Source organism: Spermophilus citellus (genome assembly GCF_964194105.1).
Source record: "Spermophilus citellus genome assembly, chromosome: X".
NCBI lineage: Eukaryota > Metazoa > Chordata > Mammalia > Rodentia > Sciuridae > Spermophilus > Spermophilus citellus.
The window spans coordinates 81,058,242-81,085,716 of NC_138190.1; the positions used below are offsets into that span (position 1 = coordinate 81,058,242).

Consider the following 27,475-nt stretch of genomic DNA (forward strand, 5'->3'; position numbering starts at 1 on the left):
CTGTCACATATATGTGTTTTGGGGGGACTCCCCACCACATCTAAACCATAATCACATGCAAAATCATATAATTTTAAACCTCCACACTTTGTATTTCTGTTTTTGGAATTTATTTATTTTTGTATCGTGTGTTCATTATTTTTGTGGTTACAGTCTTTTTAATACTTCTGCCTTTAAAATCTATACTAGTTTTAAACTTATTAATGAGCTATCAATACAAAACTACAACATTTTTATTATACTCTAATTGCTACACTTTTATTTTAACAATGAGATTTATGATTTCATATTGCTGTGTGGCTATTTAATATTTTTTCATATCAAGTTGAAGATCTAACTTTATCATTTTTATAAGTCATGTTCAGTGGTGATAAACTTCTTCAGTTTTTGTCTCAGAGTCTTATCTTCTCTTCATCTTTGATGGACACTTTTCAGGTATATTATTTTTAATTGACTGTATGTTTCTGTAAGTTCTTTGTGTGTGTGTATATGTGTGTGTGAGATATATATATATATATATATATATATATATATATATATATATATCTTCAGGTCTGCAAGGTTTCTGCCGATAAACATGCCAATTCTTCTGTGGAGGTCAATGCATAGGTGCTACATTGGTTTTCTTTGCTGTTTTTAATATTTTGTCTTTTGTCAGGCATGCTGGTACCCAAATGTAATCTCAGCAACTTGGTAGGCAGGAGGATCACAAATTTCAGGTCAACCTCAGCAACTTAGTGAGATACAAAATAATTTAAAACAATAAAAACTGGTGATGTATTTCAGTAGTAATATGTTCCTGTGTTCAATACCCAGTACCAATACTCAAATGAATAAATACATAAATGTTTTCTTTTAATTTTACTTTTTATAATATAATTAAAATATGTATTTTTTGGTACCAAGGATTGAACCCATAAGCACTTAACCACTGAGACACATCTCAATCCTTTTTATTTATTTATTGTTATTTTGAGATAGGCTCTTGCTGAGTTGCTAAGGACCTCAATATGTTGCTAAGGCTGGCTTGAAAATTGTGGTTCTCCTTCCTCAGCCTCCCTAGCTGCTGGGATTACAGACATGTGCCGCAGCACCCAGGTAGATATGTAAAACTTTATAGAAGATAAAATTTGGGGGAATTTTGAACTTCATGAACCTAGGTGTCCAGGTACCTCACTAAAATTTAGACATTTTCAGTCATTGTTTCTTCAAGTGGACTTTCTGTTCCTTTCTCTTTCTCTTTTTCTCCTACTCCTCTTCCTCCTAACTATCATTTTTCATCCTCATCTTCTTCGTCTTCTTCTTTCTTTTCCTCTTCTTCTCCTCCTCCCTCTTCTCCAGCTCCTCCTCCCCCTCTGCCGCCACTGCTGCTGCTGTTGTTGCTTCTTCTGCTGCTGCTGCTTCGTCATTGTCTTCTTTTTTCTCCTCCTCCTCTTCCTCAACCTTCTCCTCTTCCTCAACCTTCTCCTCTTCCTCCTCCTTTTTTTCTCCTCCTCCTCCTCCTCCTCCCCCTCCTCCTCCTCCCCCTCTTCCTTCTCCTCCTTTATGTCCTCATTTCAGGACTGCCATAAACCCCATAGGCTTTCTTCACTATTTTTTTCATTCCTTTTATATTTCTTCTGATATTGAATCATTTCAAGTTATCTCTTTGATTCAAGTTATATTGTTTATTTTTTCTTCTGTTGATATATGTTCTTTTTCAATTTATTCAATGCATTCTTCAACTCCATAAATTATATATATATATATATATATATATATATATATATATATATATATATATATTTTTTTTTTTTTTTTTGCATTTTGTACCCTTTTGTTTATCTTCATGTATTGTCTCTCTGATTTCCTTTAGTTGATAAGCGGCATCTTTCTTTAATTTAGTGTTCTATTATTGCTAAGACTCTTTAATATAAAAAAATTTAATTCTTTATCAGACATCTTATAGATTTTCATTTCTTTGTCATTTTTCACTAACACTTTATTTTGTTCATTTGGTGATTCCACATTTTTAATTATTCATGATAATTTATTAATTTCTATGCTTTTGAAGAGAGATTTATTTCTTTCAGTCTGTATGTGTTGGCTTCAATGTGAAAAGATCTTCACCAGTAAACTTAAAGAAATATTCTGGAAGCACTCTAAAAACTGTCTATGGATGAGCTGATTGTGCTTCTCTTGTTCCCTCCTAGAGGGTAAGTTTTGGGATTGTCTTTCTTCTATTGCTTTTGTGGAGTCATTTTGGGTTCTGAAATCCACCTATTTATTTCACCTATAGCAGTACACTTAAGTACTAGGTATATTGATGGAAACTTCTTTAATCTATCTCACACCTGAAGCAGACATGTTAGAATTTTGACCTTCTTCCTACATTGTTCATCTTTGGTTCATGATGAAAATTTCCCATGCCTTTTTTCTAAGTAGTGTAATGAGATACCAGGGCTATGGGTGCAAAATTCCATTTCCTTACTCACTCTTGAAGTAAACTCATGGCTATTTAAGTTCTCATAATTCTGGTTGGTTGAGTCTGCTTCTAGAATCCACATGCTGTTTTGGTTATATGTGCATGAAAATACTGGCTTTTTGGGCACAGAGTTGAACAAACTTGCAGTGTTCATGGACAGATTGTTGAGACTGGCACAACAATTGTCACGAGTAAATAACCATTTTCTTTCCTCTCTTCACATGTGATCTAGACTTGCTGATTCTCTCAGGATACTAGATGAAGGTAACACAGAAGATTTCTCCAAAATGATGTCCCCAAGGACTGGGAAAATTCTATGCTAACTTTATTCTGTCTTTACGTCATGGAATAAATTGGGGGTCAAAGAAGTTTTTCTCAGCAATAAATGTGCCAGCTTATTAATTGGTGACATGGGTAAAATGTAATTATTCTTAATTTTTTCACTGTTGCTGTTATGGAATTTTGTGTTTCATCATCAAAACCCTCAATTACCCCTTGGAGCTCTCATGGGACTATTTTTGTCTATCAGATTTCTGTTAAATTGTTAATTCACCAATGGTACAGAATAGAGGACACAGAAACCAACCCACAAAACTACAACTTTCTTATATTTGATAAAGGGGCTAAAAGCATGCAATGGAGGAAGGATAGCATCTTCAACAAATGGTGCTGGGAAAACTGGAAATCCATATGCAACACAATGAAACTGAATCCCTTTCTCTAGCCATGCACAAAAGTTAACTCAAAATGGATCAAGGAGCTTGATATCAAATCAGAGACAAGGCATCTGATAGAAGAAAAAGTTGGCTACGACCTACATACTGTGGGGTCGGGCTCCAAATTCCTCAATAGGACACCCATAGCACAAGAGTTAATATCTAGAATCAACAAATGGGACTTGCTCAAGCTAAAAAGTTTTTTCTCAGCAAAAGAAACAATAAGAGAGGTAAATAGGGAGCCTACATCATGGGAACAAATCTTTACTCCTCACACTTCAGATAGAGCCCTAATATCCAGAGTATATAAAGAACTCAAAAAATTAGACAATAAGATAACAAATAACCCAATCAACAAATGGGCCAAGGACCTAAACAGACACTTCTCATAGGAGGACATACAATCAATCAACAAGTACATGAAAAAATGCTCACCATCTCTAGCAGTCAGAGAAATGCAAATCAAAACCACCCTAAGATACCATCTCACTCCAGTAAGATTGGCAGCCATTAGGAAGTCAAACAACAACAAGTGCTGGCAAGGATGTGGGGAAAAGTGTACACTTGTACATTGTTGGTGGGACTGCAAATCGGTGCAGCCAATTTGGAAAGCAGTAGGGAGATTTCTTGGAAAGCTGGGAATGGAACCACCATTTGACCCAGTTATTCCCCTTCTGGGTCTATTCCCTAAAGACCTAAAAAGAGCATGCTACAGGGACACTGCTACATCGATGTTCATAGCAGCACAATTCACAATAGCAAGACTGTGGAAGCAACCTAGATGCCCTTCAATAGACGAATGGATAAAAAAAATGTGGCATTTATACACAATGGAGTATTACTCTGCATTAAAAAATGACAAAATTATAGAATTTGGAGGGAAATGGATGGCATTAGAGCAGATTATGCTAAGTGAAGCTAGCCAATCCCTAAAAAAAATGCCAAATGTCTTCTTTGATATAAGGAGAGTAACTAAGAACAGAGTAGGGAAGAAGAGCATGAGAAGATGAATAACATTAAACAAGGATGAGAGGTGGGAGGGAAAGGGAGAGAGAAGGGAAATTGCTTGGAAATGGAAGGAGACCCTCAGGGCTATACAAAATTACATACAAGAGGAAGTGAGGGGAAAGGGAAAAATAATATAAGGGGGAGAAATGAATTACAGTACAGGAGGTAGAGAGAGAAGAGTAGAGGGGAGGGGAGGGGAGGGGGGATAGTAGAGGACAGGAAAGGCAGCAGAATACAACAGACATGAGTATGTCAATATGTAAATCAGTGGAAGTGTAACTGATGTGATTCTGCAATCTGTATACGGGGTAAAAATGGGAGTTCATAACCCACTTGAATCAAAGTGTGAAATATGATATATCAAGAACTATGTAATGTTTTGAACAACCAATAAAATAAAATAAAATAAAATACCCAAAAAATAAATTGTTAATTCAATGTATAAGATCTGAGACCTCCTATATTTTATCTAGCTGATGTCATTTCTTCAGATTATTTTCCTTCTGTTATTGGTTTTTCTTTCCTCATCTTGCTGTAGGTTTATGTTCCTTGTTTCTGAAGGTTAAACATTAGGTTATAGATTTGATGCTCATTTTATAATGTAGGTATCTGCACTTATCATTTTCCTCTAATTAGTGCTTTAGGTATATCTCACAAAGTTCTGATCATTGTGTTCTCATGCTCTCACTCCTATATTTTCAAAGGTAACAAAGTTGCATCTTTTTACCCTTCTTTATTTGCCATATTATTTCCCAGTGACAACAGTAAAAATTATTTCATATATATGCATATATATGTGTATAATCATCATTAATGGTTATGATATTTAGGTAATCACAAACAAAATTCCTATCTGAACAGTTATAATTTGATTGTACCTGCAAAGTTCCTTTTTTTCATATGAGCTAACTTATTCACAGGTTGAAGATGAAAGATTTAACATATTAAGAGGGTCATTATTATGCCTAGCATAAATGGGTATTTTTGGCAATTTTTATAAAAGATATTATGAGATCTCAAGGGAGGATGAAGAAGACAATAGCTTGAGTATTTTGTGTATTTAATATAATTATAGCTATTTTGTATCATTTATGCACTTAATTTCCTATAATGCTCCAAAGTTATATTTATTATGTTTCCAGTTATTTTCTAAGATATTTAGGGGTTTGGGTAAGATACTGATTGAACTAAGTAGTTGTGCATCTGAATGGCTGAAAGTAACCAATGAATCTTCAATGGTTGTTGATAAAATTTGAATGGTTCGCCCAAAGATAGATCATGTGTTGGAAACTTAATAAACAAACTGATTATATATATATATATATAATATATCTAATATTTGGGATTGGAATCTTTGTGAGGTAATTAGGGTTATATGGGATAATGGAGGAAGGGCCCACACAATTGGCTTTATAAGAAGAGAGATCCAAATTTGCACATTTCCTTGCTGTCTTCATGTGATGGCTTCCACCATGTTATTATGCAGTAGTAAGACTGCATCAGATTGAATGCCTTTATATTGGTCTTCCTAGTCTGAAAAACTATGATGAATACATTTCTTCTATTTATAAATGATCTAGCCTGTTGCACTATGGATTTTCAGGAGAAAACAGGTAAAGATAGTGTTAATACTTCAAATATCCATATAATAAGAAAGATAGAGCTTTACTAGCAGTCAATATCTACCTAAACTTGCTAGGAAAGATAAAATTAAGGTAGTTATGAAACAAGTAGGAAAATATGAAAACATTATAATGATACAGTTTTGTGGCCCTTCTAAGATAGCCATAATTTACATTTATTTTCTAATTGATAATGGTAAACTTCTATTTGTGTGTGTGTGTGTGTGTGTGCATGCACGTGCGTGCATGTGTAGTATCTAGGCAATTTTCATAGGAAACATAATTGTTACTATGATATAATTATATAAAATATTAAGCAGTAGGATCATTATCAAACCTATGGTTTGGAGTATATTTTCAATTACCTTCCTCCCAGGGGAAAAAAGATATTCACAGTCCACTCGCTAGTGAGAAGATGATATAACAAAAAACTGCCTGGAAAACTGCTTTCTTAACAGGTTTTTATAACTTGGTAGATTAATCAAACCTTACTTATTTGCACTTACCATCAGTAAGCTGTGGTTCCCAAACACGGAATTTAAGAAACACCCAAGAAATGCAGATTTCTGGATATGCTACTTTCAGCAACTTCCCTTCCACATTTAGTAACACTTCCTAGACTATAAAGACTCCTTATATTTTGGAACTTTCCAAGTCATCTAGGAAAATATGCTCACCTTGAAAATACTGTAAAAAATCTATATTTAAAGATTTCTTAAATTTTAAAAGAAATTCAAAGGTTTCTTTTTTGACATTTTAAAGCAAATAGAAAAATGCAATAATAGTCTACGTCTCAGGAGAATAATTTTATTCCTTATTCTATTTTTTTCTTGATGCATTGTAATTGTACATAATGGTGGCATTTGTTATTATATATTCATACACAAATACAATGTCACTATATAATTTGGCCAATATTATTCCCAAATTTCGAATTCTAATTCCTCCATTTCCCTGGTACTTTTCCTGTAATCCAGAGATCTCCCCTCAATTTTCTTTTCTTTTTTTCTCTATCTTTCACATACAAGAGAAAACATGTCACCCTTTTTTGTTTACTCAAGTTCCATCAATTTTTCTGCAAATTACATGATTCTATTCTTTACAGTTTAATAAAACTCCATTGTAAATACATAATGTAGTTTTTTATCCATTCATCTGTTTATGTTTATTCTATAGTTTGGATATTTTGAATTGTGCTGCTATAAACATGGGTATGCATGTATGGTTATAATATGATGACTCTAATCTATTTTAAAAATATTTTTATTTGTAAATGGACACAATACCTTTATTTTATTTTTATGTGGTGCTGGAGGATCGAACCTGGTGCCTCCCACATGCAAGATGAACACTCTACCACTGAGCTACAACCCCAGCCCTGTGACTTTGATTCTTTAGAATAAATACCAAGGAGTGGGATAGGTGGGTTATATCTTGGTTCTATTACAAAAAACTTGGTCCTTGTCTCTGGTGCCAATTCAGTAATTAAGGCACAGTTTTTAGAAAAAAGGAATAAGAAATCTTATGGCTTTGATAACAAGGGAGAAACAGTGGATTCCTTTCCCAGAGGCTGTGGTACTGATTTTCAGGAGGAACAGAGGACTTTTAAAGAGGTGATTCAAAGGCTATATATACCACATCTGCCCTGTCAGGGATCATTATACACTTGTTGACTTTACAGATATTTGTTTCTTGGGTCTTCTGACATCAACACCAAAGTCTGAATTGCTTCATTTCTGTGTCATGCATGCTTATGGACCGATAACACGACCTAGATTGGAAAACAAGTCAGTTTTCCTTGGCTGCAAAGATGCAGAGAGGGTGAGAGAGAGGAAGAAGAGAAAGGGGAATAATGTCAGTTTGGAAATAAGTCACAGTGGCCAAGCAACAAGGGTTATGTTCAAAGAAATAATTGAACTCCTGTTTCAGTTGCATTTCTAGACTTTTGAGGAAGCTCCATAATTATTTCCATAGTGGTAGTACTAATTTACAATTCTACCAATGATTTAAAATTGTTCCTTTTTCTCCCCATCCACTATAGTACTTATTATTGTGTGTACTCTGGAAGGTTGTCATTCTGACTGGAATGAAACGAAATCTCAGTGTAGTTTTGAGTTACATTTTCCATAATGCTAAAGATGTTGAAAAAAATTAAAAACTTTTTTGTTGTAGATGGACATAATACCTTTATTTTGTTTATTTAGTGTTATGTGATGCTAGGGATCAAACCCATATGGTAGGCAAATGCTCAACAACTCAGCCACAACCCAAGCACCAAGATGTTGAGAAATTTTAATATATTAGTTGGCCATTTGAATTTCAGTTTTGAAATTTGTTCCATTAGTTCTTTCACTCATTTTTAATTGGGTTATTTGTTTTTTTTTTGTCATTAAATTTTTGAGTTCATAATCCTCTGTCAGAAGTTTAGCAGGCAAAGGTTTTCTCGGATTCTCATGTTGTCTCTTCACATTCTTAATTGTTTCAAATAATTATATTTTTGACAACAAGCAACTATGCTATATTTGGACTTCTGAAGATCAGTTTATACATCACACTATTTTTGCTTTTGTAAAATAAAAATTAATAATGGTAAATTTAATATAGATTTTAAGATGACAAAGTAGTAAGACAACAAACCTGATAAGATATTTTAAGTCAGAATCTTTAAAATTTTGTTAATGTTTATTACAACTTTAGTTCCCTGAGACTAGCTACAAAATCAAATCTTAACTTGTCTTGTCAAATTTCCACAGAACTAAGTAATTTCTTTCTAGTAATTCCTGAGCCATAACATCAAAACTAACAAATGACTGTTTTTAATTATGAATTAATCATGGTTTACTAAAGAATCTTACAAAAGTTAACTGAAAATAGTAAGTCAAATATCTATAGCTGATGATATACTACAGTTTCATTAGCTTAACAAACTTAAACTTCTTTAACAAAATAATAATCAGAAAAACACAATGTAAGCAAATTGCTTAATATGATGCAATGTGTGTCATGTTTATGTTTTTAATATCTTACCATTTACCTTTTTTTCAAAATTAGGTAAATTTAAAATGGTTATAATTATGCCATCCCTGATGAATCAGAACGCATTTATTCATAATTTTCTTTTGTTGGATTTGGGATGTTTATTATTTAGTACTGGTCTGCTTTTTTAATAAAATGAAAACAATAATTTTTGTTCATTAGAATTATTATAAACTCACATTATTTTTGTATGGTTTGTTGCATTCATTTCTCTTGGCATTGTACAGATTCCACAAAAGCAAAATTTACTTCTTTCAGAGACTTGAAAGGAAGCAATCCCTTATACAACAAGTCCAACATTATCATATGTAAACCTCATTTACTATGGAATGTCTCCCTGTTTCCAGCTCATTAATTGAATGAAACCTATTTTCACATTCTAGTAGGCAGCACTGTTCTCCAACTAATATAATGGTATCTTCAGGAAAAAAAAAAGAAAAACAGGAAGATAGAATATGAAATAGCAATTTCCTCAAAGGAATAGAGTGAAAATATGCTGATAGAAACATCAAAAGCATAATATTATACTAAATTAGGAAGGATAACATTGGGGTAAGAAAGTGAATATTCTTAAGATGTTAAATCATTTACTTATTAACATCAACCAAATATTTAATAGGCAATTCTGATTATTTCCCCCTACTTAATTAAATTGCCCCAAATGAAAAAAAATTGGTCCTACATTAAAATGATATGACCAACTGAAATACTGCTTATGTATTTTCCCTATGTGATCAGATATTCTACAAAATAATTTTGCTGTTTAAAAAAGAAGTACCAAAAATGTATAAATCAAGTGACTCTTTTAAAACATGCACTTATCTAAGCATGAGGCATTCTGGTGTATCAACCAAATTCTTGTCCATTCAGTATATTCTAAGTTTCTCTAACAAAGCCCCAGTATCTTTGTGTGTATAATGAGAATGGTCTAAAAACTCCAAATCTACCCAAACTTGAAAAGATAGAAAAAAAGAAAAAATATTATCCTCATTTGCCCAAAGTAATGTATTTCCTTACTAAAGGTTATTTGAAAATCTGCTAAAACCTATTAAAAGCATAACAAAAACCAAAATAACAGAAACAAAATCTGATTCCTAGGAGAATGAGCAGGAACACAGACAAGAGGGAATAACTTGATAGACAGAGTAAGAGGTCTCAGTTCTACCACTTGATGATGATGATTATAATAATAATACCTTACATTTGCATAGCACACAGTGCTTTTGCATACATTATCTCAATTGCTATGCAACCAGCAAGCACTCCATACCTTTTCTATTCTGGGATTGAACTGTTTATGGAAACAGAGCTTCCTGAAACAATAGCCCATATTAAGCATAAAGTGCACATATTGAGTTAGACCCCATGTCTATATAGTTTGCTGTCTCTGATAGAGCAAAATCTTTGTTAGAGTGCAACAAGGCCAATAGCACACTTCAAACAGCCTAGTTTTCCTTCAATAATTATGGCTTTCCTATCCTTAGATTTATTTAGAATTTAATAAATGTACTAATATTTTAGACCTATATAACTATTTGAAAACCTAATTTATAAGATTTTTCCAAAGAGGTAGAGAAGAAATTCTTGTATCTGCCTTTTATTCTAATTGTAATATATTCACATGATTCAAATTTAAATGGAAGAAAGAAGAGAGTAAAAAGTAATCTATCTACTACCTATATTCTATTATGCAGCCACCTAGATCTTCCACTCCAAGGAAGCCACAATTATGTCTTTCCTGTGTATCTTTAGAGGGATAATCTATGTATATTTAAGTAAAACACAAACACCTTATTTTTCTACAAATAGTAGAAATCTTCATACTCTGTTACTTGTTTACATTTAAAAATATGTCTTGGATATACTTCCATGTAAGTAGAAAAAACAACCACATTTTTATCAAAACAACTCTATAACGTCCTTTACAGAGAAGTATATTACCAATTGTGATAATCACTAGACACATATGACTATTAAGTAATTAAAGTATGGCTTCTATGAGATGAGTTTTTATATAATTATAAACTAAAATAGATTTTAAAGGTTCTTAAGAGAAAAAGTAAAAAAATTTCAATATTTCTATATTGATTATATGTTGAAATAATGTTTTGTATTTATTTGGTTAATAAAGAATCAAATGTTATTTTACTTGTTTCTTTTTATTTTTATAATATGATTGCTAGAAAATATTTAAACAAAATATGTGGTTTGCATTACATTCCATTACACTGATTTAGATAAGCCATATTATATATTTAATCAATTTTCTAAGTGACACTTAAGATTGTTTCCTGTCCATTTGCTATTATAAATAACACTGACATAAATGATATTATAAATTATCCTTTTGTTTGGCAGATAGAATTCCTGGAACAAAATATATGTGTATTTCAAAACAGGCATATTTTGTATTTTAGTAAGTATTGGTAAATTGTCCTTTGTTGAGGTTATACTACATTACTCTCCAAACAAAAGTGTGTTAGGTTGTGTTTTATTCCATACCCTGACAAAATTATACAAAAATTTTCATCTTTGCCTAACTAAGGCTTATAGTCCAAATTTTGTGATATAAATATCATTCTTTTATTTTGAATGAGATTAAACATCTTTCATAAATTTAGAGTCTTACATATTTCATTTTTTAGTTCTATAATTTATAAGATATTTATTGAGTGTACACCGTATATTAGATATTTTTCTGCAGTTTTGTTATACTTCAACTAAAAAACAAAACAATAACAACAACAGAAACATGAAGATGTATTCCTTTGTACAGCTTCCATTCCATGGGGAAAAAATAAGAAAAAAATATATAGTGTATTGGAAGAGAAAAAAATGTTATAGAATAAAGAAAAATAAGGTATGGTACAATTGTTTGGGAATACAGCATTTCAGTGGAATATAAACTTTCTATTAATCTTACATTTTTATTCCTAAATGCCATTGTCTGTCTTTTTTTCCATTATGGGGAATCAAACTTGGGGTTTTAACCAAAGAGCCCTTCTTAAAAATTATTTTTGGTGTTTTTTTTTTTTTTTTTTTGTGTGTGTGTGTGATAGGGTTTCACTAATTTGCTCAGGCTGGCCTTGAACTTGGCAATCCTCCTGCATCTGCCTCTTGAACTGCTGGAATTATAGGTATGTGCCACCTCACTTGACTTCTCTGAGGTTTTTAAATTATGTATTTCTAATGCTCTTCCTGTCACAAATGCATAAACATTTACATACATAAAATTCTTCTCCCAAAACACACACAGAGATACTTTCTCTGGTAGGATGCAATGCAGTGCTTAAGAACATAGGTTCAAATAGATTCACATTCATATCTGTGCTCTTTGTTGTGATTATAAGATAATGTGCTATTTATTCAGAGCCACTAAGCCTAAATACCTTAGTTGCAATATTGAGTAAACAATAATGTTTGTACAACAAGGATAATCTTGTGAATATTAAATGAGATAATGAATGTTAAATGTTTTAGTAAGTGTCAAGTACATAAATAGTTAATAAACAAGAGCTATATTTTGAGGAAGAACTTGGTAAATCTGAGATCTCCTTCACTACTTCTTTCATTAGGTATGGATATTCACATTTCCCTTTATAGAGTGAGAGAGACTCTAAATTTTAAGTATTTTTATACAATGAGACACCATTTCATGGATAATTTTAGTTGGTCTACAGTAGAATACAAATTATATTAACCTATACCTATACCTAGACTTTATATTTTTTTCTATTTAATACTGTATATAACTAACATACTGTATTTGTTGTTAAAATTTTCATAGATAAGTTTCAAAATAAAGTATATAAATAAAATTTACAATTTTACATACACAGTCATCTGTAGCATTTATAAAAATTAATGACTTAAAATATTTTTATATGTATGCCTATATGTATATGTATGAACACAGACACATACACACAAACACTTTCACATTGTGTGGATTCTTTAAATTTCATAAATAAAAAGGATTACTGTTTATAAATTAAATTTACATCATTATATTCATTATCACTGATAAATTATTTTTCTGAATTTTTTTAGTTTCTTCAAATCTTATCTCAGAAAAATTCACATATTACATTTCTACTGTTTTTAAAATATTTTTTCTCATATGCATTTTTTAGTTTCAAATGGACACGATTTATTTATTTATTTATTTATTTATTTATTTATTTATTTATTTATTTATTTATGGTGCTGAAGACTGAACCCAGTGCCTCATGTATTCTAGGCAAGAGTTCTCCCACTGAGCTAAAACCCCAGCCTTTAATGCTCTTTTCCTTGGTACATGAAAATTTCCATTGGCAATTTCAATTTTAGTAAATAACTTAGAGCTCAGCATGAAAGTTTTACTTAAGAAAACCCAAATTAATTAAAGCATCAATTCTTCTCATTTGCTATATTAATGATTTATTATACTTTATTCTGTTGATCCTTCCCCTTGCATTCTCTCTTATTATAGTTAGAGAGAATTTAATATTATTTCACTATCAAATATACCATACTAATTACTGCTATTTATCTAGTCACAGTTGTTATAGAGCTAGACATCTTAAAGAAATGATTTTTAACACAAATACCTTTATTTTATTTATTTATTTTTTAGGTGGTGCTGGGGCTCAAACCCAGTGCCTCACACAGGCTAGGCAAGTGTTCTACCACTGAACCACAACCACAGCCCAAATAATTGATTTTCTTACAGCTTTTCTCATTTTTTTTGTTTGTTTATTTTGTTTTGTTTTCCAGTTCTGGGGATTGAAAAAAGGTTCTTGCACATATTAGGCAAGCACTTTACCACTGAAGTATATATCCAACATCCATTGCTTCTATTTATAAAATATATCCAAAGAGATGTAATTTACATACCATATAATTAACAGTTTAAAGTATATAATACAGTAATTTTTGGTGTTATGAAAGTTAGTGTCATCACTCTCATAACAATGCAAGAATACTTACAGTACTCTAAAATGGCATTGGTAAACCTCACTTTTCATCTTTTATTTCTACCACTCCATTCTTCAGCTCCAAACAAACACTACTTTACATTTATGTGTCTTTGTAGATTTGCCTATTCTGGGTACATTTAGAAATACAATAATCCAATATGTGATATTTGTGATTGGTTTCAATCATTTATCAGAATAGTTTAAGGTTTATCCATAGTATGACCTATTAGTATTTCATTAATTTTCCTATAAATAATTATTAATCAACTGGATGTACCCATTTTTATTTATCCAGCTGAAGACTGAAGGACATGCAAGTTGTTGTCAACTTGGAATATTGTGAACAATACAATTATAAATATTTTCTACAAGCTTTTGTGTGGATGTATACTTTTCTTTCACCTAGGTAGATTCTCAGGAGTAGAATTTTTTATCATGTGTGAAATTTATGTTTAAATGTTTTAGGTATGGTCAAAATTATTTCCCCAAATGTTAGCATTATTTACATTCTTTTCCACAATGTGTGATGATGTTAATTTCTCAACATCCTCACCAGCAATTGATATTGTCAGTAATTTGTATTTAATGGGTGAGAAAAATCTCATCTTGTGGTTTTCACTTATATTTTTCTAATGATTAATGGTGCTGAGCATCTTTCCTTTTGTTTATTGTCCAATCATATATCTTACTTAATGAAATGTCCACTAAAAACCTTACCAATTTTAATAAAATTCTCAGTTTATATTTTCAGATTTAGCTTTTTCTCACATTTACATAAATATAAAATTTGTTTATATTCAAATAATGTAATGTTATAGATGTTTTGATACATGTGTATACTGCAAAATGATCCCAAAAGTCAAAATAGTCATATTAGTCAGATATGCATTCCCACAACAAAGCACCTGAGGCAGGTAGCTTTATAAAGAAATAATAAATCATATACCAGAATACCTAGCATTATCTTGAAGGTGGGAATGATTAAAGCTTCCTCTCTAAGATCTGGAACAACAACAACAACAACAAAAAAGGATGAGTACTTTCAACACATCTATTTGAGATAGAGCTAGAAGATCTGGCTAGAACTATCAGGAAAGAGAAAGAAATAAAGAACATTCAAATTGTAAAATAAGTCAAAATATCACAGTTAACAGATGGCATGATCTTATTTGTAGAAAACCCCAAACCCAGATAAGAAAAACGTCAATTAGAAAAAATAGATTACTTCAACAATGTTGCAAGATAGACAATCAACATGCAAAAATTGGTAATGTTGCTATGTGCAGTACCAAACTATATAAGAAAACAAATAAAATAAGAAACTCCAGATAAAGTATTTAAATACTTAGGAATAAAATTAGGTTAAATGTTCTCTCTGGTATATGGATGCTAATACACAACAGGAAGGAGGAAAAGAATAGAAGTTCAGTGCATAAGACAAAAGGGAATGAAGGGAAAGGAATGGGGACAGTGATAGGAAGAACAATGGAATGAATTGAACGTAACTTTCCTTATTTCATATATGAAAACATCACCAGTGAAACTCCACATTATGTACAACCACAAAAATGGAATCATAATTAGAATAACTTGTACTTCATGTGTGTGTGTGTGTGTGTGTGTGTATATATATATATATATATATATATATATATATATATATATATATATAATATGTCAAAAATACACTCCACTTCCATGTATATCTAAAACAAACAAATAAAAAAAAATCTGATTAAAGATCTCTATAATGAAATTTGGAAAATATTGATGAAAGGAGAGGAAGAACACGCAAAAGCAAAAAGAAAAAAAATAGAAAGACAGCATCTTTCCATGCTTGAGAAGAACCAACTGGTAAAATATACATACTTTTAAAAGCAATCTAGATATTCAATGCAATTCCTTTCAAAATACCCACTCTTCAAAGAACTAAGTTGAAATTAATATAGAAAGAAAAAAACACTTGAATAGTCAAAGTCATTTTGAGAAAAAGAACAGACTAGTATATATTATACTCTTTGACTACAAAATACACTACAAAGCTATAGTAATCAAAGAAGAACATGATATTTGCATGTACACAGACACATAGACCAATAGAAAAGAATAGAGATTACAAAAGTAAAGGTACATGTCTACAGAAAACTAGTATTCAGAAAAGGTGCTAAGAACACACATTATAGAAAGGTTAGTTTTTGTTTTTTTTTTTTCAATAAATGGTGTTTGGAAAATTTGATATCAACAAACAGAACTTCAAGTGGGATACATTTCTTACAAGTTAGAAAAAAACACCCCTAAATGTATTAAAATCTTAAATGGATAACACTAACCTATAAAACTACTGGAAGAAAATATAGGGGAAATAATTTAGAACATCCAAGGAAAACATCCTAAAAGCTTGAGAAACAAAAGGAAAAATAGGCAAGTATAATCTTATCAGCCTATATACCTTTTGCATAGAAAAGGGAACAATAAATACAATAACACAGTGAAGTAACAATCTACAGAACGGGAGAAAATATTTCCAATCTATGCATCTAACAAAGAACTGATATACAGAATATATAAGAAAATACAAATAGTAGAGAGCAGTCAATTTATACTTCAATTGATTAATAAACAACAAATATAGACAAAGAAGGCTGAGTGTGGTTGTGCATGCCTACAATCTCAGTGGCTTAGGAGGATGAGTCAGGAAAGTCACAATGTCAAGGCTAGACTCACTAATTTAGTGAGACCTCATCTCTAAATAAATAGGTAAATAAATAAATGAATAAAAATAAAAATGCCTGGAAATGTGGCTCAGTGGTTAAGTGGTTAATCCCTGGTACAAAACAAAACTAAACAAAAAACCCCCACAAAAAACAGATAGAGAAAGAAGTAGTACTGGGGATTAAAATGGAACAAGCTATATTATATGCACTTATAAATAGGTTAAAATAAAACCCACCATTATAATATACTAATAAAAATATAATATACTAATAAAAATTAAGCAAAAAATATAAGCAGATATTTATCAAAAGAAAACACATATAGACAACAGATCCATAATAAATGCTGAGCATCACTAATAATAAGGGAAATGTAAATCAAAACACAATATTTGACCTCACCCCAGTAAGAATGATCACTATCACAGAGACTAAATGTTAACAAGTGAGGAATAGGAGATAACACAACCCTTGCATACTTTTGGTGGTAATATACAATTAGTACATCTATATGGAAAACAGTAAGAAGGTTTCTCAACAATTTAAAACTATAACTACCATATAATCCAGCAATCTTGCTTCTGGATATGTACTCAAAATAAATGAAATCAGTAGATGAAAGAGATATCTGCACTCCTTTGTTTATTGCTGCATGTTTTAATATAACCATGATATGAAATCATCCTAAGATTCCATAAACTATGTAATGGATGAATAAAATTTGCTACAATGTTATATTTAGCCATAAAAAAGAAAACTTTTTTTTTTCAACACTGAGGATTGAACCCAGGGCCTTGTGCTTGCTAGGCCAAGTGTTCTAATGATGAGCTTCTCCATAAGTTCTAAAATCCTATCATTTTTGACAATATGGAACTGGAGTTTATAATGTTAAATAAAATAAATGTGAAACAGAAAGACAATATCACATGATTTCACTCATATACAAAATCTATAAAAGGTGGTCTCATAGAAATACAGAATAAAATGATGGTTAGGAGATACTTGGGAATGTAGTTCAGCAAGAGAAATGGGGAAATGTTGATTACCGGTACACGTGGGAATAAGAATTCATACCCCATTTGAACCAAATGTATGATATATGATATGTAAAGATCAATGTAATGTTTTGAGCAACTAATAAATTTCTGATGTTTAAAAATGATATTGTTAGATAGGTGTAAAAATTTCTAGTATGCTATGGCACAGTAAGGTGAGTATAGATCTCAATAATGTACTTTTAAATTTCAAAAAGTTAAAATAAATACTTAAGTTTTCACCATAAACAGTGATAAATAGATAAAGAATTAATTATGTGTACCCTAATTTAAACATTATACAAATTGCACATATATCAGAAAATCATGTTACCGATTAATGTTGATAATTTTATGTTTCAATTACCAAGTAAAACAAATTTGTGAGCACAAAGGTGTAGCACTTAAGCAAATGAGAATAAATGGGTGAGTGATGACCCAATAGGTGTTATCACTTATGTGTACTAATCTAGGTGCTTATATGAGTACTGGGTAGGGGCATTGATTAATATCTATGCTGATCAGATCTTGGAAAAGTGCTAAAGCTCTTGGTTAATATTTATGCTAATTAGTTACTGGAAATGTGTTTAGGCTAATTATTTAGCCCATAAATTTTGATTTGTTAACCTTCCAGTCTACAGGATTCATTCAGATCTGTTTTGCCTCTCATTTCCCACTGCTCTGGAACAAGGGATTTTGTTTGAATCTTCAGAATATTTCTACAGATTAATTTCAGGGAGTGGACTTTACATTTAGAGAAGTCATTATGGGGCCCATTTCCATAACTGTCTGCCTGTTTTACTATCTATTACATTTTATTCAATAGCCCCTCTGAGGAAATCCCACTATCTTCTGTTAGGGGAAAGGTGCAATGACAGCTCTGGATATCTCAATTTGAAAAGAGTAGGAGTTGTTGAAAGGAGATGGCAGTCAGGGTCCTCCTATAGAAGCAAATCTAAGGGCCTCTGGTTGATGGGGATTTTATTTTGGATCCATCAGCCTGACCATTTGTAGTTTGAGCGTCTTGCACATAAAGGCACTCCATTCATGGTAGCAATTGGTAAGTGACTGACTGTTTGAGCCTTCCAAAGTATCCCAGACATGCCCCCAAAAGATGAAACTGGATTTTTAGACTCTGCTGTTGTAATGTTGCATCAGACCCCAGTTGTCTACCAGTGACTTTTTTCCAGGTTCTTGTCTCATGAATTTGAATAATGAAATCCATGAACAACAAAAAAAAAGTGAGCATAAAAGGGTAGAATTTATTTAACTGAGAAGTAAAGACACAGAGCTCCTACAAGGCAACAGGGCAACCAATAGTTATTTCCCTTAATTACCAGTTAAAATGAAAATGATTTAGTGATTTTTTTTTAAAGAAAAAAAAAAAGTTTATTCAGTTCATTTTTGTTGGTTCATGAGCATGCATTTTGCACCAGTTCAGTTTTGGTAAGAATCTCATGACAAATGGAAGATGACATTGTTATGAATGAATGTTGGAGTCAAGTGATCACATCTTTAATAGGACCAGAGAAAAAGAAGATGAACAGGTTCAGATTTTCTTCTTTTAGATACACGTTTTCATGAGAAAAGTTACCATGTTGCATGAAAAATATTCATGTCCCATCTTTCTTAGAATTTAGCATTTCTTCTACATTATCAAATGGTTGGTAATTTTTTATTAGTGTCTCTTATGGCATTTTGTAATTTGTGATGTTATTTGTAATATATACTTTTTTATTTGTAATTTCAGTTAAGTCTTATCTCTAGCATTATTTGTCTAGTTTAAGGCTTTTCAATTTTTCTTGCTTTAAACATCTTAATTTTGTGATTTTCTTTCACTCTTTTTTTTCCAGTATCTGCTTTATATATTTTTACTCTCATAATTATTATCACCATCCTTCTACTAACTTTGGGCTTAGTCTTTTTTTTTTTTCTTTTCTCGTTGCTTAGCCATTAATTCTGAATTATCCTATGAATAGCACTTGGAACAAATACAATATTCTTTCATATACTAGAAAATATACAAAGATGTGAATTTCATGAACTGTTCCATAATTAATTTTGGTGGAAAAGCTCAAAACACTTCAAAGAACGGATCATATTACATTTCTGACAACATGTTTTCAATTTTGTATCATATGCCTAGTTTTGGCATTGTCCAGGAGTAATATAATTTTTTCGTCCTTATTGTTTCTCATTTGTTTTTGGCATGCCAAGTAAATGTCTCTTTTGAAATCTAAGAAATTCATGAGATCTTCTTGGTTTTGTTCACAAATTTGTGAAGAGTCCATGTGTTTACAATTCACATATCATAATTCCAATGACTAAAAACAAATGCTAGTGTTTCACTTTAATAAAAATAAAAATTTTATACTTATTTTATATACATATACAGTTACAATGAAGTTTTACTCAACCATAAAGGAGGATGAAATTATGTCATTTTGGGATAAATGAATAGAATTTTAGAAAATCATACTAAGTGAAAGAAGCCAGGCCCAGAAAGTACAGGTTGGGTATTTTATATATAGAAGCTAAAGAGAAATAAGAAATTAAAAAGAGTATATCTCATGAGAATAGGAAGGAGATCAGTGGAGTAGAGGAAAGGGCACAAATGGGAAGGGAGAGGGATAGTAAAAAGAAGAACAGCCGAGTGTAATTAACCAAACTATGCCAGTTGATTGTATCAAAATGAATTCCACTTTTATGAATAATTAAAAAGTACTAATTGAAAAAAATCAATAAAAACATAAATAAATGGAAGACCAGTAAAGCAGACAGAGGGGAATGATGGAAAGAGGGAGGAGGTGAGGGGAAGAGGAAATATTATGGATTAAAATGGAGCAAACTACATTCCATGCATGTATAAATGTCAAAAAGAATCCCACTATAACATATAACTATAGTGCACTAGCAATAATACAATTATAAAATAAAAATACATGAAAAATTTGAAAAACATCAAATTATGTTTATCCACACCATTGTTGAAACTCTTATAGGTGACCCCTAACTTTGGTTAAGGCACATTGACTTGACTCTTTTTTTCCATCACTGAATATTGCCAAATGGTCCTACTGTACTGTAGTTCATTCCAACAATGGTATCTTTATTAAAATTATCCTTAAAATGAGTATTTACATTATTTGGGTTGTTTTTTCTGTTTTCAGATTCAGAGGACATTTGTTTAGTTTCTTACCCCTCCAGATGCCTGTCACTTGAAATCCAATATCTTGGAGGTATACCAGATGTCATAAACAGTGAGTAGATAGTGGAAAAAGTATGATTGTGGATTCTCTACCACTTCAAACATTTTAGAACTATCTATTCCCAAGAAAAAGTTCATCATAGGGTTCTTCTTGAGCATCTTCCCATAACACAAAAGTATATTAATATCCAGATACCCTGCACAGTGACAAAAAATTATAAATTTATGTTTCTTATAAATTATTTCAGGAAAATGTGTTAACAACATCTTATAATAGCCACAGGAAAATGGCAGAATACTTCTAGTTAGTGATTCCCAATCCTACCACAACACAGAAAGGAGGCAGTGAAGAAGCAACAGATCTGAGAGTTAGCTGACAAAATAAATCCTTTAATAGTCAATATTATAAAATCTGAAACATGGACAGAGTTGAAGATTGGTTAGCAGAGTAGAAAAGAAATGTAGAGTTCCTCAACCCTAAACTTGGACCAGGGTGGTGGAAGGAAAGAATTGAGAGTGAAAAGGAGGGAGCAGAAAAGCATAAAAGATCATCTCCTAAAACACATTTGAAAATAAAGCCAGAAAAAATGAAAATGTGGTAAGAATAGTGATGTCCTTGAAGAAGATCAATGATATAAAACTAAATCATGAATAGAAAGACCTGCAAATTTCTACAAACATTTTATGAAGTCCACAGTTGACCAGTTCCCCCCTTCAATCAACATGGCCTTTCTCTACTTCTAGACAGCACCAACATAGAGCACAGTATTTCTGCAGTGGGTTGTTTTGGGAATATTTCCGGAAAGAACTTGTAAAATTATTGGGATGGTACTAGTCTAAAGTCATTGAAACCCTCTCCCCTTCACTGAGAACAAGTAGAACAAGGTAGAGAAGCCCAGCCCCTGAAAGGACTCACCCAACTCAGTCCTCTGCACAGCTGCCAAGGAAGCTGGACAGAAATAAGACAGATGCCCTTCATTTGTGGTGGTGGAAGACAGAGCTCAGTTCTGAGCACCAAGGCAGAAAGAGAAAATGAGACACATTAGAACTGTTTTGTTTCCCAATTTATTTATTTAAAAAACGGTAGTTTTAGATGGACAGTTATGTTTATTTTATTTATTTATTTCATGCAGTGATAAGGATTGAACCCAATGCCTCACACAAGCTAATCAAGCACTCTGCCACTGAGCTACAGCCCCAGCCCTCAATTTAATTTTTATAGATACTCTACATCTGAGATGATGGGAAAAATGGAATAAAATATAATATTAGGATACAAGACCTTTCCCTTTTGTGAAGGTTGTCATTTATTATTGTAAACTTCCTTCTTACAACTGCTTTTGTTTCATCCTGTAAGCCTTTAAATGTTTTATCCTATTTTTGTCTCAAAATATTTGTAGATTTCATTTTTATTTCTCATTTGATACTTTAGGTGTTCATGATTATGCTGTTCAATTTACACCAATTTTTGAATTTTACTTTTTTTCATCTCTTTCATACAATTTTGTTTGGAATACATACTTGATATGATTTCAGTCTTCTTATATTTGTTAAGACTTAATTTGTCTTAAGTCCAAATGTTGAGAATATCCAATGTTCATTTTTACAATAACATATGTTGTGCTTCTGTTGAATGAAATGTTCTGTATATGACCATTAGGTCCATTTGGTCTAAGGTCTATTGCAAGCCCGACTTTTCTTATTTATACTTATCTGGATTGTGTGTTCATTGCTGAGTTTGGATAGTAAATTGACCTAATATTATATTATTGCACTCAACCTATTTGAAACATTTGTTTTAATTAATTTTATTTTTTAAATGCATGACAGCAGGATGCACTAAAATTCTTATTACACATATAGAACACAATTTTTCATATCTCTGTATATAAGTATGTTCACACCAATTCATGTCTTCATACATGTACTTTGGATAATGATGTCCATCACATGTCCATCATTGATAACCCCCTGCCCCCTCCCTTCCCCTCCCACCCCTCTGCCCTATCTAGAGTTCATCTATTCCTCTCATGCTTCCCCTCCCTACCCCTCTATGAGTCAGCCTCCTTATATCAGAGAAAACATTCGGAATTTGCCTTTTTGAGATTGGCTAAATTCACTTAGCATTATCTTCTCCAACTCTGTCCATTTACCTGCAAATGCCATAATTTTATTATTTTTTATTGCTGAGAAATATTCCATTGTGTATATATGCCACATTTGTTTTTTATCAATTCCTCTACTGAAGGGCATATATGTTGGTTCCACAGTTTATCTATTGTGAATTGTGCTGCTGTAAATATTGATGTGGCTGTGTCCCTGTAGTGTAGTTTTTAAGTCCTTTGGGTATAGACCGAGGAAAGGGATAGCTGGATCAAATGGTGGTTCCATACCCAGTTTTCCAAGGAATCTCCATACTGCTTTCCATATTGACTGAACCAATTTGCAGTCCCACTAGCAATGTATGAGCTGTACCTTTTCTCCCACATCCTTGCCAACACTTATTATTGTTTGTCTTCATGATAGCTGCCATTCTGACTGGAGTGAGATGAAATCTTAGAGTAGTTTTGATTTCCATTTCTCTAATTACTAGAGATGATGAACATTTTTTTCATATATTTGTTTATTGATTATATATGCTCTTCTGAGAAGTGTCTGTTCAGGTCCTTGGCCCATTTGTTGATTGGGTTATTCATTTTTTTGGTGCTTAACTTTTTGAGTTTTTTATATACCCTAGAGATTAGTGCTCTACAAATGTGTGAGGGGTAAAAATTTGCTCCCAAGATGTAGGCTCTCTATTCACCCCTATACAGCTGCTCTCCACAGAAATCACAAGCACTGTGACCCCACACAGGACACCATGCCTCAGTGTTTGAGCAGGACACCAAGCTTTCAAGCAGGACTCCTGACTCCCAACACACAAAGTTCAAAGATATAGCCACACAGGGCTTGCGAGCTCCTTAGCAGAATCACCTATCAACACAGCTGCAGATCTCCAAGACTTCACTCTTCTCCCATGGAGGTCACTCAGCTGCTACCTATCCACAGCACAACACCATCACCCAGCTCCCCTTATACCACCAGACACTCGGGCAATGAAAGCCAGACTGCCTCCATCTTGACTCAACATTCTCCCCACATTAGGTGGGGGCAGCTCCCAGATATGATCTCTAACGGCCAGATACCAGGTTCCCAACTTTCCCCCCTCCCCAGCGGCAGTAACCCAACACAGTAGCTGCCAAATACAGGTGCGAAGTGCGACCAGGATGCCGCCCATGGGAGCCCTGGTATGAAAGGTTCCTCAGTTGGGAATTGCTAAAGGAGCAGGAGACGGGGCTAAAGTTTGGAGCCTAACAGAGAGAAAAGGAGCTGGGAAATCTCCAAGCAAGATAGAGAGATAGTACTGGGCGCTCAAATCATAGGAGGGGTCCCAAAAAGAGACCTGTGAGGTACAGTCTTCCTGCAGGGACTGGTGGGTGCCTCTCCCTACTTCCAAGCCACCTGTACCAGGACCAGTCTTCTCACCCTGGTTACCTCCACCATCCTGAGGGTAGAGACACCAAATTACAACCGACAACTCCACCTACTGGATGAGAAGGGAACCAGGAATTATATGGATCTCTAAACTAGCATCTTCCTTCCAGTTTTTTTTTTTTTCTTCTACCCTTCTATTCTCTGGCCCTCACATCCCCAACATATGTGAAACGAAGAACTGTGCATGAAATAGGATGTTGAGGACTGAGTCATGTGAATAATATAATATAGAGGTGGTGTATATTCCTTTTTTTCTTTTCTTTTCCTTTTTCTTCTTTCATTTTTCTTTCCTCCTCCAAATTTTACTATTTTAACATTCTGTATTTTTCTAAGTACATATTTGTGTTTGTTTTATGTGCTCTACTGTATTTCCATGTACTTTCCTACCCTAAATTACTTCTTTTCCATTCTCTTACTACTAACCCTCCTCATTCAATTTCTCTTTCACACTTCCTAAGATATATTAACTCTATATCCTTACATCCTACCTCCTCAGCATATCATCTAACGTCCCACCCCCAGTTCATTGTCCACCGTCAGAATCTGTAAATCTTTTTTTAAAACTACTGATTACATTTTAGATAATAATTAATCCAACATTTCTGTACATTGAGACTAAACTGTCTTAATAACAACAAATTGTTATAGGTGGTATATTATTGATATTGGGATCTGTTAACATTGTCCTTCCCCACAAAGTAGAGGTCTTAGAACCCTACAATAGCACTACCAAACTATAGGGTGAAAACAGTAACATTACAGAGCCACAGAGGTAGAAAGAAAGACACATGAGCAACATGAAAAGACAAGGAAGAAAGTGCCTTGAACAAATGAACACCACATCATTAGAATCATCGGCAGCCACAGCAGGAGGAATGACAGAGAAGGAGTTTAGGATACATGATTAAAATGTTCTATGAACTCAAGGAAGATATAAGAGAGCAAGTGTAGGCAGTGAAAGATCACTTCCACAAGGAACTTCATAAACAAATACAGGAAGCTATAGATCACCTCAACAATGAGATAGAGTTTCTAAAACTGAAGACAAAATATATAATCTGATGTATTTGAATATGGTTTGTTTCCCAGAAGTTTGTGTGCTGAAGGTTTGGTTCTTAGTATGGAATTAATGGGGTGGTGGAACAATTAAGAAATAGGACTTAGTGGAAAATAAGTAAGTCATTGAGAGCATCATCCTTGGAAAGATCTAATCTAGTTGTCATGAGAGACCTGACCTTTGTTAATTACCATAATAGTGTGTAGTTATCAAAAGAAAAGTCCTTATTTTCTCCTTGGCTTCTGGTCTCACAGTGGGATATCTCTTCTGAATGGTACTTCTTCCCTTTCCATTTTTCTACTAGATTATGATGCATGTAAGAAGATCCTTACTAGAGGCTAAACAGATGAGGCAACATATTCTTGGACTTTCAACTTCAACAATTGGGAGAAAAATAAACTTTTCTTTATACAATACTCAGATTCAAGTATTTTGTTATAACAAGGGAAAATGAACTAATAAACTCTCCCTTCAAATCTATCTATTAGTATTTGTGATACATACTTTTGTGCTATAAATTCTGGCTATATATATATATATATATCTCTATATCTATATCTATATCTATATATATATATATATATATATATAATTGTTATATCTTCCTGATAAGTTGACCCCTTTATCATTATATAAAGACCTTATTTTTTTAGTTGTTAACACTTAGTCTGATAAAGAATAGCTACCCTATTTATTTTCATGGTTTATTTTTTTCCATACCTTCACTTTCATTTTTTAGGTGTCCCTAAAACTGCATAAATTTGGATCATTTTTTTTAAGAGAGAGTGAGAGAGGAGAGAGAGAGAGAGAGAGAGAGAGAATTTTTAATATTTATTTTTTTTTAGTTCTCAGCGGACACAACATCTTTGTTGGTATGTGGTGCTGAGGATCGAACCCGGGTCGCACGCATGCCAGGCGAGCGCACTACCGCTTGAGCCACATCCCCAGCCCTGGATCATTTTTTTTAATCTATCCAACCAGTTTATCCCTTTTTATAGCAGCATCAATTAATTTATATTCAAGATAATTATTGATAGGTAAAGACTTAAAATTGTAATTTTGTTAATTTTTTCTTCATTGTTTTGTTGATATTTTGTTCTTTTTTCGTTGCTGTCTTCCTTTTATGATTGGATTATTTTCTTTATTGTTATGCTTTGGTTATCTTTTAGAGCACACTATATATTTTGTGTTGTGCTTACCATGAGGCTTTAATAAAACAACTTCAAGGTTTTTTTGAAATATTTTTATAACAGGTAATTTAAAGTAAAACCAGATTAATTTAGATTGCTGATATCTTTAGTGGCCAAGACCCTGGTTATCTGCAGTGTTATCAAGAGTTGTTTGAATCTCCAGTGGCAAGGGACTGGTGTTCTCCTGATTTGTTTCTTTCCCATGAGGAAAGGTTTGACTGTCAAAATGCCTCTTGATGCCATGTAGGGGCTGACATGCATATTCCTGTTGGAGGAGGCAGTACTGATGAGCAATGCAAGTAGAACAACTTTAGAAGTGTTGTTTGGAATGTGAATATTACATGGATGTACTATGATTCTGTGGTCTTAACCAGTGGTGGTAACAGTGCTGGGCATTAAGCATCTGCGATGCTGCCTTGGTGATGATGTGCCTGCCACTGACCTTTAGAGTATGGTGTGAAAAAGTGGTCCAGAGCTTACATATATGAAATATTAATGCTGCTCTAAGACCAGAGCTCAAAAAATCTGTTACATTGGTGGCTTATTTTTCTGTGGCACAGATAGTCACACACATACCATTGATATGGGTTTTGTAATGTGAAGAAGGGCATAGTTGGCAATAGTGGAGGCAATCCTGTGATGGCCAAATTATGACTCCTTTATGTGGTTAGGGGAGCAGATTATCTGGAGATTTGGAGTCAGACATAGTTTGGCTATTTCAGTAGCCTAAGTTTCTTGTGACTCCCTTAGAGTTGGCCACTGAGAACAAAAAATGTGGCACTGTAGCATAACTGATACTCATATATCACATTCTCCTTTGCTCATAGACATCTACTGATATTGTTAGAGGTCTTCATATAGTTTAGTTATAGTTTTCTTATCAATGATTTGCAAATTTTTCCCATTCTTTGGATTATATTTTCAATTTTCATTG

General features: G+C 32.7%; 1 protein-coding gene across 1 annotated transcript in view; it reads left to right on the top strand.

The window, feature by feature from the left end:
• LOC308639592 (transmembrane protein 182-like) overlaps window positions 1-26,248 on the top strand; it is a 569,067-nt gene extending 542,819 nt beyond the window's left edge. Inside the window, exon 6 of the mRNA XM_081277828.1 lies at window positions 26,197-26,248. Within this exon, the coding sequence (XP_081133954.1) occupies window positions 26,197-26,237 (41 nt within the window). The 3' untranslated portion in view covers window positions 26,238-26,248. The remainder of the gene's footprint in view (window positions 1-26,196) is intronic.
• The last annotated feature ends 1,227 nt before the right edge of the window (window positions 26,249-27,475 follow it).